At 42.9% G+C, this 13,610-nt stretch overlaps 1 protein-coding gene across 1 annotated transcript in view; it reads right to left on the bottom strand.

Moving 5' to 3' along the window:
• The window catches only part of LOC126458629 (cytochrome P450 9e2-like), a 100,115-nt gene that overhangs the window by 69,419 nt on the left and 17,086 nt on the right, over positions 1–13,610 (bottom strand). The window contains exons 2-3 of the mRNA XM_050095798.1: positions 11,432–11,819; positions 6,101–6,238 (exon numbers count right to left, since the gene is read on the bottom strand). Coding sequence (XP_049951755.1) covers positions 6,101–6,238; positions 11,432–11,816 — 523 coding nt within the window. The 5' untranslated portion in view covers positions 11,817–11,819. The remainder of the gene's footprint in view (positions 1–6,100; positions 6,239–11,431; positions 11,820–13,610) is intronic.

The following is a 13,610-nucleotide window of genomic DNA, read 5'->3' as shown; positions in this document are numbered from 1 at the left end:
TTTCTTCTAAAAGATTCACTTTGCACCTTTGTCGACCATATGCAAAATTTCTATATCAAGCAAAGACAGCGGGGAGTAAGTGTGTTTTCAGTTTTAAGATGTTCTGCGAAAGCTGACTTGTAAGAAATCTCAACATTTTGTTTAGTAAGCGCTCGCGAAAACGAATTTTAGAAGCCCTTCCTACTTGTCCTATGTAAAAGCTTGAGCACGCACTGCATTAAATTTTGTAAATCTCAGATTTGAAATATTTGTCAGTTGTACGTCTCTCGTTACACATAAACAGGAACTTATTCATATTATTAGTGGAAAATAGCACATTCACGTCACACTTCCTTAACAACTTGGCAATCAGTTACAACACGTCCTCTAGCAAAGGAATTGTAAAATATGTTTTCCCAGTGACGCTATCTTTTTACATCACTTGATATCACAAACCTGTACACCAGCATTCCGACAAATGAAACGATTCTCATTATTAGAGAAAACTTAACAAGGTGCAAGACATTGACTTCTGACGAAATTAACAGTATGATAACATTTTTGGATATTATTCTCAAGTATAATAATTTCAGCTTGAATGATCAGATATTTCAACAAGATGAAGGCCTGGCTATGGGGAACTGCCTCGCAGGTTTTAAAGCTGACGCTTTTATTAATCATTTCGGGCTAAGCCTTTTCAAATCTTACCCTAGTTTGGCTAGTAATATTACATTTTACAGACGATATGTGGATGATACCATCTCCATATTTAAAGGTAATGTGAATTATTTCATATCTCTTAGTGACTCTCTCAACAGCTACCACCCGGAAACCAAATTTACGTACGAAACAGAAAGTCAGTTCCATGAACTTAGTTTCCTCGACTTGAAATTGCGGCTGGTAGATGGAAAAAGTTGTACATTCATAGGAAATCTAATACGACAGACAGCATCATCCATGCTTCTTCCTGTCATTGACCGCGTATTTGAATTTCCTCTTACTCCCTCTGCTGTTGCCACAGAGTTTAACAACCTCAAGTACAGTGATATCAACAACGGGTATCCGGCTGGTCTTGTGCAAATAATGTATAAGGTTGAAACTAGTAAGCACACCAATTCTTCTTTACTTAGCACAGAAGGTGTTACTGGAAAGAAATATTTTACAGTTACTTCCCTAGGTGACACGTCGTATCGGATTACCAAGTTGTTCAGAAAGTGTGACCTCAATGGGGCGTTTTCCACTAATAATGTCACTAAGTTCTTGTTTATAAGTATAACGAGAGAACTACGACCGACAAATCTGGGATATACAAAATTCAGTGCAGTGTGTGCTCGAGCTTTTACATAGGGCAAGCATTTAGGGCTTTTAAAATCCGTATTCGCGAGCACTTACTCAACAAAAATGGTGGGAATTCTTACAAGTTAACTTTCGGAAAACTTATTAAAACTGAAAAACACTCTTTCCCTAATATGGAAATTTTGCTTATAGGCGACAAACGGTGAAAAATGAAGCTTTCAGAAGAAATTGAAATTTATAAACATTCCCACCTTAACGCTAGAGATTTGCTGCATGATCATCTCGCGTTGGAAAATAGAATGTTTTTGACTGTATAGCTTTTCTGTTAAATGACTTACACTGACCTCCTTCATCTCCAACTTTTGTTATACCTGATTACACAGTGGAAGCCGGCTTGCTTACAGAGTTTAAAGTAATTTTGTGTTATCTTCACTGCCTAATATGTACTAATGGCGTTTATGTGACACAGATTTTTCTGTTCTGACGATGTCTTCTTGGTATAACCAGGAACTAATACTTATTTTTAGTGTGGAACCGTCAGGCGCTTAACTTCTTAAACGCCTACCGAGGTTTGTGAACTTCCAGACACCTCCAGCACGCCTCGACTCGGCGGCGCCCACACCCTGCTGTCGATGTCGGGACTGCAGTTCACTTACAGAATTTATTACAGTTTGCATGTACGATAGCGCTCCCACCCTGTAGGTGTCTTCGACGCCGTTGATGTCATGAGTCTGGTGGTTGATTTCTGTCGCACGTACTGTGAACGATGTGGAATTTGGTAGTTAATTGTTTGCCATTAATCGCACGTAACATATATCTTTAGCGATGTCACTCTGTTTTTTTGGTCCTGTAGCACAGGCATGACGTGGCTCTTAAGCTTAACTGTTTTACAGCTGTTTTAACAAACCTGTTTTACTTCTACTGTTCAATCTTTGTACATTCGCTTTTAATATACTAGCTTTATACTCGTATATGTATTTTTGGCTAATCCTTTGTAGAACACTACCGTCCAATTCTTCTTTTTCTTCTTCTCTCTCTCTCTCTCTCTCTCTCTCTTTATAAGTGGGACGATACTGCTGAGGTCATCGGTCCCTAGGCTGACACACTACTTAAACTAACGTACGCTAAAGACAACACACACACCTAGGCCCGAGTGAGGACTCGAACCTCTAGCGGGAGGCGCTATAGACTACGCAGCTACGCCGCGCGGCGTCCAGTTCTTATTTTGACGTTGGTTCGCTAATGGTTTGAGCCTATTTTACTTCTGAAGATGACAGTTTAAACGTGAACGAAACAAATGTTCCCTTGTGCAGCTGACGACTGATTTTTTATCTTTACTGGGATGAGGGAAGTAAAAGACTGTCTCGATTTGAGAGCTGTGTGTCACGTACAGAAAATCAGGAGAAGTAGAAGTAGTTACTTAAATTAATAACAACTGAGTCAAACACTTAACGATATGAAACTTCCTGACAGATTAAAACTGTGTGCCAGGCCGAGACTCGAACTCGGGACCTTTGCCTTTCGCGGGGAAGTGCTCTACCAACTGAGCTACCCAAGCACGACTCACGCCCCGTCCTCACAGCTCTACTTCTGCCAGTACCCCGTCTCCTACCTTCCAAACTTTACAGAAGCTCTCCTGCGGACCTTGCAGAACTAGCACTCCTGAAAGAAAGGATATTGCGGTGACATGACTTAGCCACAGCCTGGGGGAGCACTTGCCCGCGAAAGGCAAAGGTCCCGAGTTCGAGTCTCGGCCTGGTATACAGTTTTAATCTGTCAGGAAGTTTCATATCAGCGCATACTCCGCTGCAGAGTGATAATCTCATTCTGGCCACTTAACGATATGTTCTGAGCACTATGGGACTTAACTTCTGACGTCATCAGGCCCCTAGAACTTAGAACTACTTAAACATAACTAACCTAAGGACATCACACACATCCATGCCCGAGGCAGAATTCAAACCTGCGACCGTAACGGTCGCGCGGTTCCAGACTTTAGTGCCTAGAACCGCTCGGGCTTAACGATATGGGAAATCTACTAGCTGAAGGCTGTAAAATGCACACAAACACAAAGTAAAATTTTGTAGACGTATGGGCAGCAGGTCCACAACCAGAATGGATAAGTGTTAAACTTGGACACGATGCTTTGGAAGAGGCGTGCGGCTTTTGCTGTCTCGGATGTAGAACAAGTAAAGAAGGAAAAAGCAAAGATTGCATAAGACAAAACAGCTTTCTCTAATAAGAAAAAGCTACAATCATACCCAAAATGTAAGACCTGAGACCAGAAGAATTTAAAGAAAAGCTGTGTTTTGTTACGGCAGCAGCCTCAGGCAGAACCTCGCAGCCAGCCGAGGAGTATGAGGGCCATCCACCGACGTAAACCCCCAGCTGTCCACGACAACAGTGCTTGTACAGTAACCCTCAATATGGCGTTTTGTCACCACAGAGTGGTTGGGTTGCTATTCGCTGCAGCACAACGTGGCGTTTCCACAGCCGACTACATGGTGGCAACCTGGTACCTGTCATAACACGTGTAGATGTAGGGAGTATGTATGGTCTCAGGACAGCGGTTGCGCGATTCCAGCACAGCTGTGCATTCGACTGGCACGTTCTTTACGCCAGTCATCACTTGAATGTTGGCTGAGCTGCTAGCTTAACATTTCGGCCACAGCTCTCAGCCTTCTGTATGGAAGCACCCAATAACAAAAGGATTTCGTCGTTGAGTAAGCATTCTTGACTCTGTGTTCGCCACGCCACTGGTCATCCTATATCACAGCTTCCTGAGCATCCAGCTTTGGATTAGAAGTGGCGATCCTGCAACACTGCCGCTCCGCCAACTGTAACGATTTGGAGCACAGCTCTGTGTGGCTGCAAAACATGCACAGTTGAGGTGACAGAAATGAAATGATTTGAGGTCTTTGAAATGTGATGTCAGAGGTGCCTGTAGATTGAAGGGTTGGCAGAGTAAGAATGAAGACGTCCTACGAAGAATCGACGAGAAAAAAAGTCTAATGAAGAACGTTATGAAACGAAGAGATACTGGGTACAAGTTACATATCATTGCTGAAAAACAATAATTGAAAATATGGGAAGAATCACTGCTGCAGCTCTAGATATGAGTATACATGGCGAATCGTCGACGATAGAAGATCCACCAGTTACGCTGAACTGAATAGCTGGCGAGTAATAGGAAACGGTAGCCACACCAAAGCAATTTTCAGGTTAATGAGCAAACGTCAACAGTGAATTCTGTGCATGGAGAGATGTCGAGTCCAGGAGGTACTGGCCACTAAACGATACTGCACCGATGAACATTGGCTCTCCACGGTCATAGACTTCCTCAATGCAGTTAGCGCGTACTACCAACACAACGACTTCTCGACTCTTCTCGTTTCACTTATCATGAAATTAGTGAAATACTGATTACGTAGAACGAGTGAAAGAGACAACAACATGAACCCTTCTTCAAAATAACTACACGGATTTCCTTCGGTTACTTTTGCCTGAGGTCCGTGTGCATATCTGTTTGTCTACGAGAAATCATTTAAATTTTTGGAATAGATGTACACCAGATCATGGGCTATCAGCGACGCACATCATCTTTTTTGTAGCGTCCCCCAGTCCCATCTATAATTAGCTGAGTATGCCCCTGATATTCTTAAATCTATTGATAAATACGTACATTTTCATTCCGTAGATCAGTAGTGATTCTCGAAAACCTAGAACATGTCAGAAAACAAAAATATGACACATATTTTCAATAGAATAGTTGTCTAGGCGAATCCGCGGTAGCGCGTGCAGCTGTTCTTTGTATCTTCTACACGCCTCTCATTAGTCAGTACTGGTTAACTTTCCCATTCTGACGAACATACCTCAACTATAGATCAGACGAGATTTTGGTAGGAGATTTAACTTCACTGAGGAATTACAGTTCACTGGAATTGTTTCACTGACTCTCTGTGTGATATCTGATGCCGCAGAACTGCCGGTGATTGATCGGTAGTGCTGTGGTGAAAACAATCGAATCTTTCCCTCTGATTATGGATATTGTTGTAAACTGGCGTCACTTGAGCACTATTTAATAGTGTACCAATAACTGAACACCTATAGATACTTTTGCACTTTTAACGAACCTTTAATGATGCTTCCTTATTGTAAATGTATAATAGTTGACCAGAAGCGGTTTACATTATTCATTAACTTCTTGTAGACAACTGTGGTGTTCGCTAAGAGTGGCCACGATGCAGTAACAAACACTACCAGTTACTTTCAGTTTCACAGCTGCAGTGAATTTTTGATTCTGCTCAGGCTACAAGCTAGTTGGACTGTCCAGATGCACAAATAAATTTTAATTTTTGAGGATAGCTTACAGTCCCGTCAGAATCATAGTTTTAACATTTAACTAGTATCGTTAATTCTTCTTTATGTATTTATTGAATAATAACGGTCGTATCACATAACCAGTTCAGTTCTATTTGAGTTTTTCTTACAGCACCATATCTGTGACCATATCCAAATACTGACTGACGATTCTGTTGACGTGGTAGCAGCTTACGCGCTAAACATTAACTCAGTTGCCTAATAGTGGTTTAGAACTAATTCCAATAACCTCCACACAAAAGCAAGTTTGATTAAATTTCCATTACCCATTTTGGGAGGATAACATTCATTTATTGTCATTAGCTTTCTTTCTCTCAGAATGAGTATCTGTAGCAACAGAAAACACAAATGTTGCCAAAACACGAACAGGGCTTATGGTGGTTGAAGACGACAGAAACTATAGAGATAAATTTGACAAAACGTGGATGCTGCAAGAGGTACTCACCTTCGACCTTGGCACATTCCTTTGTTATGTATTCGACCACCTGCTGCCCTATCTCTGCTATCAGCAGGAACATGTTTCTCATTTTCTTCGACGTGAATGCAGGACTTAGTGTCGCCCGCATGTCGTGCCATTCTTTTCCTGCAAGAATAAAACATTGTGAACGATGTGCCCTTCCTGTCAAGCACCCCTCACTACTTTACGAATCTGTGTGCCCAATCTATTTGTTTGTTTAGTATGATTTGTTAGTTCGTGTTACAAGTATGAATGTGAAAAAGTATACTTCCCTCGTAACGGACAACTATGTTCTTAAGGAAAGCAAAAGTGTGATTTTTAATAAGAAATTCAGGATCACGGACATTTTGTTCATGAGATAACTGGTATGTTCGGGAATTTAGCGTTTATCCCCAAAATAAAGGAGATTGGCTGGCTCTGAATGGTATATGGCTATAAAATTCGTATTTCTGACATCCTTATATTGATGCGAACGTAGACTAAGTAGGTCACACAAATTTAGGAACACTAAACAAAAAAGATCAGCTCGGAGTTTCTCGACCAACCAGTTACCACCAACAACACTCTATCTTGCATCTCTAGAAATACAAAAAAACTTGTTGTGCTATTCTCCATGGAACATGGCTACGAGAATGCTTTTAGAAAGCGAGTCTATGCTATGTTGGGCTATAATTTCGACTTCATTATTTTCTCGTATTCTTCGGTCAACTTTAATTGATTAGTTTCCTCTTAGCCAGTTATAATATTTGTGATTAAAGTATACACTCATATTTGTGGAAAAAGTTACTTATACGTAAGAACTAAACTGCCTCAAGCAACATTACATTTTCATTTACAGCCACCGTATGGTGCATGGCGGAGGGTACCCTTTCTTGTTCCACTTGCAAATAGAACAAGGGAAAAGAGACTGTCTATCCCTTTCTTTACGAGCGTAGCTTATAAGAAACATCGTCTTTCTATTGATGTATTTTGCATCAAACCGATTTTAACTACTCTTTGCCACTGTTTGTTTGAAGCTCTATGGCCGCGCGCGATTAGCCAAGCGGTCTAAGTCGCTGCAGTCATGGACTGTGCGGCTGATCCCGGCAGAGGTTCGAGTCCTCCCTCGGGCATGCGTGTGTGTGTTTGTCCTTAGGATAATTTAGGTTGTGTGTAAGCTTAGGGACTGATGACCTTAGCAGTTCAGTCCCGTAAGATTTCACACACATTTGAACATTTTTTGAACATTTTTGAAGTTCCATGCCAGTAGTGACTGTTCCTGACAACAAATGGCAGGAACTAACGTGCGGGAAGAAATAACAATTGTTGAGCGTGACTAGTTGCTGCAGTCTTCATTGTGAAGAATTGATGATAAAAAACGCGTAAAATATGTAAGTTTTGCACTTTCGTTTCCAGTGAAATAATTATAATTTGTTGTGACAATCTTTCCTGCGTAAGTACATCAAACATTTGACTTGCATAATGATTTCCAGATAAGATAAACTGCGAAAAACTTTATGTTGCTTCAAGCAACAGTGGAATTGAGTGGAAATTCCGTAATATAATGACTCGCTTTACAAATCTATTGATATAGGTGTTCGAAATTTTGCTTTGCAGGTATAAAATCACATTGTAGACACTTTTTAAATATTGCGTCACTATGTCTGGCTTTTTGACTGATGCTGACCTAGAATATATTACGAATTTACCCGATAATGAGTTCAATGCATACATTGATGTCCCTGATGGGGATATATCAGATGTTGGGGTCGAAGATAAAGATGAAACTGTCGAAATTGATGAAAATTCTCAATCTATTTCCCAAGCAGCTGTTATGAATTTCATTCAGATGGTGGAAAAGGATAATGGAGCTGAAATTTCGGCAATTAGAGAGGAGCAAGAGACAGAATATGAATTTCCAAAGGTAAGGATCACTAACAGAAGTAACAATATTGAGAAAGTACAAAAGTATAATTACGTATTTTAGACGTCAATATCTTTAAATTTCGGGCTGATGCTGTCAGGAGTGGTAAAGTTATTGATTCTCAGCCAAAATCAGATGCAAACGACAACAATACATCTGAAGGGGCAGCAGCAGCAGCAGCAAGTAAAACATAAATGTAAGCGTAATGATTATAAATTTAGAAAAACTGATTTTGTGGTACAAGACACAGAATGGAAAGGATCACTTCCACCACCACCAGTAGAGGAAATGACACCTTTGCAATATTATAAAATATTTATGAATGATGACGTATTTGAACTTATTGTTGAGCAGTCCAATATGTATGCTTTGCAGAAAGATTCAGTTTCTTTGCAGACGAGCAAAAACGAAATGGAGCAGTTTGTTGGTATTTTACTGCACATGGGCATAATCAAAATGCCTTCCATTCATTTATACTGGTCGAATGAGCGTAGGTATTCACCAATAGCTGTTGTGATGAGCAGAACTCGCTTCTTCCAGCTACTGTGGTATTTTCATGTTGTCAATAATCAAGACTTGCCTGAAGCTAATAGTAATCGTGACAAACTCTTCAAGATTCGCCCACTTTTATCTGCATTGCAGTCATGATTGAAGACACTCCCTGCAGAAGAATACCAAGCTGTTGATGAACAGATAATACCATTCAAGGGTAGAAGCGGTTTGAAACACTACGTAAGAAATAAGCCTCACAAGTGGGGCTACAAATCTTTTACGAGAGCTGGTGCTTCAGGCATGATGTATGATTTTGAAATTTATGCTGTCAAAAACACCTGCAGTGGTAAAGGATTAGGTTTGTCTGGGGATATTGTTTTGGTATTGACGGAAACATTGCCAGAGAAACAGCATTTCAAAGTGTTTGCTGATAGTTGGTTTTCGTCTATACCATTAGCAATTGCCCTGAAAGAATGGGGCATTGAATTCTGTGGCACTATCAGGACAGACAGGATGGGAAAATGTCCCTTGAAAACTAAAGTGGAGCTCAAGAAAACTGGACGTGGCTCCTGTGACTGGAGAGCGGAGACAATAAACAATGAAGCTTTAGTACGCTGGTTTGACAGAAAATGTATGAATTTCGTGTCAACATATGCTTGTGATGAGCCCATGGCAACATGTAGACGCTATTCTGCAACTGAAAAGAAATTCATTGATATACCTAGACCTTATATAGTGGAAAAGTACAACAAACATATGGGGGGCGTGGACGTTGGTGACATGTTGATAGAACTATACCGTATCAACTTGAGGTCACGGAAGTGGTATATGCGCATTGTGTACTGGTGTTTGTCTGCAGCAGTTGTCAATGGATGGCTACTCCACCGACGACATATGGTCCAACGTGGCAAAACCTCAAAGATGTCACTCCTGCAGTTCCAAGCTAATACTGCTGCAGGTCTACTGCTTGGGGGGAAATCAGGTTCCCAAAAGAAGAGAGGAAGACCAAGTTCTGAAATGTTGACAAGGACTCCTGCAGCAAAAAGGACTGTATGTGCAGCTCCAGTTATGGATGTGCCTTTTGATGGGTTCGAACACTTTGCAGATATGGTAGATAAGGAAGGTCGATGTCAAGTTTGGATTAAATCTACTACACAAATTTTTTGCACCATGTGTAAAGTGCATCTGTGTCTCACAGTAAATAAGAAGTGTTTCCACATCTTTCATGGAATATAATAACTTCATAAGGAGAAGATACAACACACACTGATGCCTGACAAGATACGTGAAAGTTAAACAGTGAAATGTTTGCAGTACAAAAATTTCAAATTTTTACTTATACACAGAGTTGAATTTGTTAATTACTCAAAGGAAAATTAGTCATCACCACATTGTCAATAATAAAAATGCTGTGCATAGACTTCTAAGCTGTAAAATGTGATGTATAAACCAATATTTTGCTTAAATGAACCCATGTTTATTGAATTTTGTTTCTATAATGTCACTACCTGTAAGAACCACTGTTGCTTAAAAGTAACATTCAAAAATTTTTGGAATAAAACATATAAAAAAAGATTATATCATATTTTTCATTTATGCACCTAAATAAGTGTAAAAACGAATGCAGATATTTTTTTTTCTCAAAACTTCGAAATTCGGTAAAGAAAGGGCTATACGCCTTCGTATGATCTGTAATTTCTCGCATCTTAGTTTCGTGATCCTTACGCGCAATGTATACTGGCGGCAGCAGAATCCTTCCGCAGAAAGCTTCAAACGCTGGTTCTCTAAATTTTTGCGATTGTATTTCTCGGAGAGAATGTCGCCTTCCCTCCAGAGATTCCCACTTGAGTTCTCAAACCATCTTCGAAACACTTGCGTGTTGTTCGAACCTACGGTAACAAACTTAGCAGTCCGCCTTCGAATTGCTTAGCTGTCTCTCTTTAATCAGACCTGGTACGGATCCCAAACACTCGAGCAGTACTCAAGAACTGGTCAGACTAGCGTCCTATACGAGGTCTCTTCCACAGATGATCCACACTTTCATAAAATTCTCCCAATAAACCGAAGTCGACCATTCGCCGTCGCTATCGCAGTTCCATTTCATATCGCTTTGCAGCCTTCTGCCCAGATACTCAAACGACGTACGTGTATCAAGCAGGCCACGGCTAATGCTGTATCCGAACATCATGGATTTGTTTTTCTGCTCATCGGCAGTAACTTACATTTGTCTAGATTTAGAGACGGATGCCATTTGACCACACCAACTACAAACTTTGTCTACGTCGTCTTGTACCCTCGTAGAGTCACTCAACTTCGATACGTTGCAGTACACGACAGCATTATCAACAAACAACCGCAGATTTCTGCCCACTCTATCCGCTAAATCATTTACGTATATAGAGAGCAACAGCGGTCCTGCCACACTTTCCATGGGGCACTCCTGACGATACCCTTGTTTCTGATGAACACGCGCCGTCGAGGACAGCACGCTGGGTTCTAAAACCCAAGAAGTGTTCGAGCCAGTCACATATCTGTGAAACTATTCCGTGTGCTCGTATCTTCGTTAACAACCTGACATGGGGCACCGTGTCAAATGCTTTCCGGAAATCTAGAAATGTGGAATCTACCTGTTGCCTTTCTTCATAGTTCGCAGTATATTGTTTGAGAAGAAGGCAAGTTAGGTCTCGCACAAGCGGTGCTTGCCAAAACCACGCTGATTAGAAAGTAGTTCAAAGCGTAATTTTTATATTAAATTTCTAGTGCGCGGGAAACAATCCGACACGAGTTTTCATTTTACAGCCACGTACCAAATCACTGAAAGAGAGGCGCAGCTTAGAATATAGGTTTCTAATAACGTCTGCCACGGAGCTGCTTGAAAATAAAACGTCGTACAATGGTATGAAGCAATGGAAACAAAGTCTCACCTTTCATGAAAATCAGCATCCGCTGTTGGACTGGATGACCCTTGTCGGTGTTCAGAAAGTCGACGTGGTCAGTGAAGTGGTCAAAGTCCTTGACAGTGATGGACCTGATGAGATCAGGATCCCTCACCAAGACCAGAGACTTTGCGAACGTGTAGAATCCAGCGTAGGGGTGTTTCTGGAAGTGCCTGTACATGTCCACCACGACCTCGGGCATGGCCTTCCTGCTGAGCACCACGTCCAGCATGTTCCCCACCACGGGCAGCGGCGGCAGGGACGGCACGCCGGCCCTGGAGAACTTGGTGGCGTAGCGGCGCCACCACAGGAGCACCAGAGTCACCGCCACCAGCGCCGCCGACGCCGACAGCTTCCACCAGTCAGGAGCCATTGTCTGCAGAAGCATTTGCGTTCAATTTCACTGCTAGACCAGTCGAAAAAGTGGTAGCAAGCTAAGACTAGACTAGTGTTTTGATTGTAACTCAAATACGTCTATTTGACGTGTCATGTCTTTTAAATCGTCTTTTCTTTTTCATTGATTATACTTCCGATCAAACACCCAATGGTTGTTTTATTTTGTATTTCAACTATCTCACAGTTGTATTTACACTCCTGGAAATTGACATAAGAACACCGTGAATTCATTGTCCCAGGAAGGGGAAACTTTATTGACACATTCCTGGGGTCAGATACATCACATGATCACACTGACAGAACCACAGGCACATAGACACAGGCAACAGAGCATGCACAATGTCGGCACTAGTACAGTGTATATCCACCTTTCGCAGCAATCCAGGCTGCTATTCTCCCATGGAGACGATCGTAGAGATGCTGGATGTAGTCCTGTGGAACGGCTTGCCATGCCATTTCCACCTGGCGCCTCAGTTGGACCAGCGTTCGTGCTGGACGTGCAGACCGCGTGAGACGACGCTTCATCCAGTCCCAAACATGCTCAATGGGGGACAGATCCGGAGATCTTGCTGGCCAGGGTAGTTGACTTACACCTTCTAGAGCACGTTGGGTGGCACGGGATACATGCGGACGTGTATTGTCCTGTTGGAACAGCAAGTTCCCTTGCCGGTCTAGGAATGGTAGAACGATGGGTTCGATGACGGTTTGGATGTACCGTGCACTATTCAGTGTCCCCTCGACGATCACCAGTGGTGTACGGCCAGTGTAGGAGATCGCTCCCCACACCATGATGCCAGGTGTTGGCCCTGTGTGCCTCGGTCGTATGCAGTCCTGATTGTGGCGCTCACCTGCACGGCGCCAAACACGCATACGACCATCATTGGCACCAAGGCAGAAGCGACTCTCACCGCTGAAGACGACACATCTCCATTCGTCCCTCCATTCACGCCTGTCGCGACACCACTGGAGGCGGGCTGCACGATGTTGGGGCGTGAGCGGAAGACGGCCTAACAGTGTGCGGGACCGTAGCCCAGCTTCATGGAGACGGTTGCGAATGGTCCTCGCCGATACCCCAGGAGCAACAGTGTCCCTAATTTGCTGGGAAGTGGCGGTGCGGTCCCCTACGGCACTGCGTAGGATCCTACGGTCTTGGCGTGCATCCGTGCGTCGCTGCGGTCCGGTCCCAGATCGACGGGCACGTGCACCTTCCGCCGACCACTGGCGACAACATCGATGTACGGTGGAGACCTCACGCCCCACGTGTTGAGGAATTCGGCGGTACGTCCACCCGGCCTCCCGCATGCCCACTATACGCCCTCGCTCAAAGTCCGTCAACTGCACATACGGTTCACGTCCACGCTGTCGCGGCATGCTACCAGTGTTAAAGACTGCGATGGAGCTCCGTATGCCACGGCAAACTGGCTGACACTGACGGCGGCGGTGCACAAATGCTGCGCAGCTAGCGCCATTCGACGGCCAACACCGCGGTTCCTGGTGTGTCCGCTGTGCCGTGCGTGTGATCATTGCTTGTACAGCCCTCTCACAGTGTCCGGAGCAAGTATGGTGGGTCTGACACACCGGTGTCAATGTGTTCTTTTTTCCATTTCCAGGAGTGTATTTCAGAGCCCGTAGAAAATGGCTGTACACAGCCGAAACCATGCAGCAGTGGTCAATCCGAAATGAAAGGATATTTTATTACAACTAACGGCAGCCAATGCAGCAGATTGCTGTAATTCAGAAATTTTGGTTTGGCTGCTGACTCTCGTTCAAT

Source organism: Schistocerca serialis, chromosome 2 (assembly GCF_023864345.2).
Source record: "Schistocerca serialis cubense isolate TAMUIC-IGC-003099 chromosome 2, iqSchSeri2.2, whole genome shotgun sequence".
Lineage (NCBI taxonomy): Eukaryota > Metazoa > Arthropoda > Insecta > Orthoptera > Acrididae > Schistocerca > Schistocerca serialis.
Note: the sequence above shows the minus strand (reverse complement) of the source record. Positions and strands in the feature narration are given on the sequence as shown.